Below are 6,776 nucleotides of genomic sequence, written 5' to 3' on the forward strand. Positions count from 1 at the left end.
TTGTGTAAATATGGCTTCCCAGCTGGGGCTTGAAGGGTTTCTCTAATACTATATAATATACAAGCTAACAAGGTGACCTCTGTCATCAACTACTGAGTTACATTACTGGCATCTTGTCATTTGTACCATTACACAAGATTCCTCTTGCCAGGAGTAAAGATGGCGCTCGTGTGTCACACGTGTCGCGTCGCGGTGATGATGTCATCAGTGAGACTGCAGGCTGTGTACAATATGGCGGCGCCCATGAGTCCAGGCGTGATATAATAACCACGGATCGCTGATAAGATGTGGTGCTCGGTGCTCAGATCGATCAGGGCCGCCCGTGTCCTGTCTGAGAGCAAAGCGGCAGGTCAGTGATGGCGCCTGGTGATGACGTAATACTGTCAGTGCGGTCACCTTGGCTGCACAGAACAAGCTTGTATTGACTGCTGGGACTTGTAGTTGTGCAGCAGTAGGTGACTAATAAGTTACCTTGCTCTGTGCTGTTTCTATATATGACTGATATACTATACAGCTATTACTCCTGTCTGGTCCTGATGATGACAGTCACAATCTGGTGTTTCCTGGTCTGTGTTCACATTATTAATATTCTAGGTTGATAACAGTTTGCACACACACTGTATATACTGAGACCCCCCCCCCCCAAAGCTCTGCAGTACAGTAGGAGCCCCATAAAAATCTGTGGCTGCTTAAGACTGTACAAGTCATAGATTATATGGAGGCCTATGGAGTTTGTATACTTGAGCAATACAAATCTGCCAGCACATGTGTGTGTTACCCTAATCTCAAACAACAGTGAAAATCTGATCAGTGATGGATGTTTTTTTTGCTTTTTAATGGTCCTCAAACGGCCCGTTTTAATGGGCCATCAAAATCTAGCTTGTCCGTTTTCATGGATCCCACCATGCTCATAAACGTATGAGGGATGTGTGAAAAACAAACAATAAAAAAAATGTGTATACCTCAGCTGCAAGACGGCTGGGTAAAATTTGCATCACGGTGTGAATTTCGGCTTAGTTCAGATGAGTGTACAGGGGTTCTCAATAGGCAGAGGGAGTAAATTGGCTTACATCCCATAAGAACAAAAGCATGAGGTAAGATGGAAGTGAACTGTCTGATCTTTCTTGTACCTGACATTTGCCATTTAGTAGGGGAGGCCCCAATACACGGGAGATGATCTGCTAGTTCATCTAATATTAAAGGGGTTATACCTTAGGCCTAATGTGCAGGATGAGGCTCTCTCTGGGGAATGTCCATTGGTCTTATCCTGCTGTGTGTCATTGGAACAGAATTGATTGGAAGCCCCCATAGAGGTGAGTGCATCATGGAATGTGCTTGGATGTCACCCTGAGCGTCATCCGAATACATTCTGATGCAAAATGCCCCCCCTCTCGGATGGCCTTCGTGGAGGAAACTAGAACTGAGCTGCAGTAGCATAGCATATATAATATGTGTGTGTGTGTGTGTTGGTCAGTGAGGGTGCTGGGTGTATGAGCTCCCTGTTCTAAAACTGATGACCTGTGCTAAGAGTAGGTCAAAAATATCTAATCTTGGACTACCCCTTTAATGTAATATGTATGGCCTACTTTATTCTGCACAAGTGGTGGCAATGTGGTAGTCTCCCAAACAAAAGTCCTTGAAAGACAACAGCGAGAAGTCTCATTTTAATGTAAGGATAGAATAGTCTTCACCATCGTTTCAGAACTGGGGCCGTAAACTGAGCTTTGGTCAGTTCATACATTAACAGGAGGTGGTTTATATGACTGGCAGGAGATCGGGGGTCCTATAATTTCATTCGTCTTTTTGCAGGTGTCATTGGCTTTAGGAGAAGTCATTAAGACAAAATACCTGTCCCCTATAACTCCTTCCATACTCTTCTATTGTAAATGTACGTCACTGTTCTTACTATTCCTTTATGTATTTGTTTATATAATTTTAGTTCTCTAATTAAAGTTACTTTTACTTTCACAGGGACTGCCATACTTTTGAGGAAGAGAGAGCATCAGAGGATTAATATATTTGCCGCCTGTCTGTACGGAAGAGATTCTGCGATTGGAAGTTTGTTGGGGGTAAACCAGCATGTGCCAGCAAATGAACTTCTCAGCCCACAAGCACCAGCAGTCTCCTTTAATAAATGTAATTCTCTATGTAACTGTTTGCATTAACAATGTAGAGATTGTTTTTTATATTGTCTCTATAGTCACGTGATGAAGTTATCCATATTTCATACATGTTGGATACCTTCCTTTGTGTTCCAGGTTGCTGACTAGTTTGATAGCAAAAATCCCGGACCACCTATTTCTCCTCACTATAAGGGAACTCAGTCCATGTTTTGACCGGATTTACCTGCCTGCACTTTATTCCAGGATAGCGTCTCTTAGCTCTATAGTTATCTATGATGCTAGAAGTCCCTGACTCCCAGCGCCATATTGTCCCACATTGATTACTATATATTGCTGAGTTGTAGGGACTCCTTGCAGTATAGATAACTGTACTGCTAGGAGTCGCTATCCTGGCATAAAGTGCAGGCAGGTAAATCCGGTCAACGCCTAGACTTAGTTTCTTTGTGCCCTAAGGAAGAGTGTGAGTAAAGTTCAGTTCATCCATGCTCTATACCTTTCCATTCAGTATCCATGGGGCTAACAGAAACTGCCAAGTGCCATCTCCATTGATCACATAGACATTGAATGAGGCAACACTTCCTATGCTCAGACTCCTTCTTACTGTGGTTATGGAGGAGAATGAATAGCCCAGGACCAGCTTTACAAAATAATGTTGCACCAGCCTTTACTCTGTGTTCTTTCCCTTTTTTTTCAGTTCAGACTGAGTGTAATTTTCTATATTTTCAGCTGATCAAGATAGTTTATTAAAACATGATCCTGACCAACCCGAGAACCCCAAAGTCCTAAAACTTGCCATTATAGGCGCACCTAATGCAGGAAAATCCACTTTATCCAACCAGCTGCTGGGCAGAAAGGTAAGTAGCACCAATACCCTGTGTAAGTCGTGTTATATATGCAGTTACGTAACCAATACTTTGTAGATTTAGAGTTCCCTGACCTTATAACAGCCTGAGGCTTTAGAGGCCACAGTACATTATGTCTAATAAACCTGCCACAACTGCTGCAGAATCTCTTTTAAAAGACAATAGGGGGTTTCATGATTGTCTGACATACCATCACAAATTTATAAATTGTTAGAGTGTGTGAACTTAGTCCTGCGGTCCGGACCAAAATACGCCCTTTGCTCCGGATTAGGCCCAAATGAATGGGCCTAGTTGGGAGGGAGTGTCTTCAGGTGGATGTCGCGAGGTGAATTCGTCTAAAGGATGAGCATCTTGCTTCTTTTTTCGGAACTGAAAAGAACTGACTGGCTCCCATTGATTTCAGTGGGAGCTGTCTTTTGGTCAGGATTTTGAGGTGGATACGGCCTCAAAATCCTGACCAAAAAAACCCCATGTGAACTTACCCTTAGTTGGTTTTCCTTGTCTGTTAAAATCAATAGGTGTACATCCAGTCCGTGATTAAGCTGGACATGTGAATAAGCCCTAAATCTGCACCATGGCCTAGTTTTGTCTAGGTAGTTCTGCTGGACCTGGCTAAAATATTTGTTTGTGATACAATTTTCAGCTGCTGCAGAACTTCTTTGTCAAAAGCATTTGTAGCTTTTGGTGTTGCAGAACCTCATTTGAAGAGCTTCCATTGATTGACATGAAGAGGTGTAGGACAGGGCAATGAAAGGAAGCATCCCGGAAGGAGAACAGTCCCTAGTGGAGCTATATCAGTCAGGGCTGGAGGAAGATCAGCAAAGTTCTGTAGAATTGTGTCATATTGTCGGCATATACTAGTCGAATATTACCATACAATGTGTGATGACTTTTATATATTTTCTATATCACCAGATGACTGACATTTCTCTTTCTCTTCTATGTGTATAGGTTTTTCCTGTATCAACTAAAGTGCACACTACGCGCTGCAAAGCACAAGGTATTCTCACAGAAGATGACACCCAGATAGTAAGTACTGTATTACAGTCCTTGTTCAGATTTAATGAGGATTATGGGGGCCCAAAAATGAAACCTCATGTATGGCAGAGTGTGTTTAACTACTCTAGTAAAGGCAGAATCACTGCTATCGGGCATAGCCACCAATCCAGATCATCTACAAGTTTCTGGAGTGCCACATAGCAGTCAGAAGACCCCACAACTCTGCCAATATATAGGGGTACTGGAGATATATGCACACAGATATATTCACACAGTATACCTTTCGTGTTTGCCTGTCGTCTCCCTTTCTACATGACACCCCACTTTTCTCTGCAATGCAAAATTCATGTGAACAGACACAAACCTGACCAGGTGGTTGGCAGCCGTACAGATTGGCATCGCAGGCTGCGTGTGGTCCCCCTGTTGCAGTTTGTGTAGTGCTGACCTAGGTTAAAATGCATACAACTCAATTTGATTTGATATATCAGTAATAATATATTGTTACAGTTTGCCTAATATTCAATACATTTGCTTGTAGTACTGAATGTTGAATGCTGGTCTTGGCCATGTTCTAAATAGCAGTGTTTACATGCCAAATGTTTTATGTCCTGTCTTCTGTTTAGATCCTTCTGGACACTCCTGGTATGGTCAATTCCATGAGAGCTGAAAGGTAAGCTGCTTGCTCTTCTTGATTGTATTTTGTAAATGAGTAGATTTCATATATAATACTACATTTAAGCTCCACTGACCCAGACACAAGAGAGCGACCAAAAAAATAATTGCCACAAAAGTCTCAGCTTGAAACAAGCCTTTTGCGTGTGGCAGTGTTCCCCAACCAGTAGGTCAGAGCTACATATCCTTTTGTGTAATGCTAGCACCAGAGAACATATAGCTTCATGGAAAGACATTAGCATCAAATCCACTTCAATGGCAGTTACCACTATGGGAAGAGTCATATCACTTGGTCATATTTTTGATTGACTATTTTTCTTTTGGTACCCTTAATCCACCCCGCTGGTAAGTAATGAATGCAGCTTACTATTTACTTCTAAAATATCACTTAGCGTGGGGCCATTATATGTGGGGAGCACTGTGGGGGTCATTATTTTTAGAGATGAGCGAACACTATTCGAAACAGCCGTTTCAAATAGCATGCTCCCATAGAAATGAATGGAAGCAGCCGGCATGTGGTGGGTGAAGCAGGCCGGCCGCCGGCAAAGACTGCGTGCCGGTTGCTTTCATTGATTTCTATGGGAGCGTGCTAATCGAAACGGCTGTTTTGAATAGTGTTCGCTCATCTCTTATTATTTTATATGTGGAGGCCATTATATTACATGTAGGGCACTGAAGGGGCCATTCTACTCAGTATAGGGGCAATGAGGCCATTACATAATGTTAACAAAGGCTCCAAATGAATCTTTATTTTATTTACATTTATTATTAGTCATCACTACTTTAAGGGTACTCATTTGGAACATTTTCTGACTAGGGGGTACTTCACTTAACAAAAATTGACTCTCTGTGACTATTTGCATTGCTGGGTTGATATGTTGGGTAATGGTGACAGCAAATTTTATGGCCTTGTGGTCATTTTTAGGCCATGTTCACAGCTGCATCACATGCTCTGTTAGGGTAAGTTCACACGATGTAACGTGCAGCGTGATTTGGCACGTATACACGTGCCAGCAGATGACGCGCTCAAAATGCTCCCATTCATTTCAGTGGGAGTTAGGATCGTATATGCTGTGGTTTTTTGCGGCCGCAAAATAACGCGGCGTATACGATCCTAACTCCCATTGAAATCAATGGGAGCTTTTACGGCGCGCAAACTCTCACACGCCGTATACGTGCCATATCACACGGAACGTTACATCGTGTGAACTTACCCTTAAGAAGTCTTTCACAAATTCCATAAAAACCACGGGAAAAAAAAGTTCTGTATGCAGGGCTTTTATGTTTATAATCATTGGCTTCCATGGGAATCATTTTGTGTCCATTATATAACTGATCTGTCCCCATCATGATCTCTGTTAGGGCTAGTTCACACGTAGTTTTTTGGTCTGGATTTTGACGCGGAATCCAGGTCAAAAACCCGCCTCCCATTGAATTCAGAAACCGACGCGGCATCCATGTCAAGACAATCCCTCCAGACTAGGCCCATTCCTATACCGAGTAGAAAAAAAAACGTTTAGGTTCGCTTTAAATCCAATCCGTGAAGCTAAAATGAAATACATCAGACATCACCCTAAAGGGATACAAAACGAATGATGAAAACAAAACGCAACTTTGTCATTGTTGCGCATTTTCTGTTTAGCTTATAAAATGACATGTACATTGTATTTTATACTCTATTTCTTCTAGATGAATGGCTTGTGTAGGAATGTCACCGAGCTGTTCATGAAAACATATTTAGTTTAATCTCCTCTTTCCATTGTATCAACCAATATACATTACAATGATGGTACAGCTTTGATTAGTTCAGTACAATGTCCGTCAGGATCTCGGAGCTGAATGTTTAGGCATGTATTTTCCTTACCGTCACCCACTTGATTTTTTGCAAGTAGCAAGGCTTGTAACTTAGCCAGAGATCAATAACACATATTTACATGAATCAATGGGTTTTGTCAGTGCTGGCTTAAGGGCCTCGCTTCACACAGGCAATCGATGTAGTGAGGGGATGTAGTTAATGCCACATTACTTGTGCTTTAAGAACCAATAAACATAACAAATCACCATATATAAAGGCGCATATATTGGTTCCCAGGCTTGAAAAGTATGAGATTCTTCAAAT

At 42.0% G+C, this 6,776-nt stretch overlaps 1 protein-coding gene across 1 annotated transcript in view; it reads left to right on the forward strand.

The window, feature by feature from the left end:
* Positions 1-220: 220 nt before the first annotated feature.
* Positions 221-6,776, forward strand: part of ERAL1 (Era like 12S mitochondrial rRNA chaperone 1) — an 18,717-nt gene continuing 12,161 nt past the window's right edge. Inside the window, exons 1-5 of the mRNA XM_075262603.1 lie at positions 221-349; positions 1,972-2,136; positions 2,850-2,977; positions 3,938-4,015; positions 4,609-4,655. Coding sequence (XP_075118704.1) covers positions 286-349; positions 1,972-2,136; positions 2,850-2,977; positions 3,938-4,015; positions 4,609-4,655 — 482 coding nt within the window. The 5' untranslated portion in view covers positions 221-285. The remainder of the gene's footprint in view (positions 350-1,971; positions 2,137-2,849; positions 2,978-3,937; positions 4,016-4,608; positions 4,656-6,776) is intronic.

The sequence above is a fragment of the Leptodactylus fuscus genome, chromosome 2 (assembly GCF_031893055.1).
Source record: "Leptodactylus fuscus isolate aLepFus1 chromosome 2, aLepFus1.hap2, whole genome shotgun sequence".
NCBI classification, from domain to species: domain Eukaryota; kingdom Metazoa; phylum Chordata; class Amphibia; order Anura; family Leptodactylidae; genus Leptodactylus; species Leptodactylus fuscus.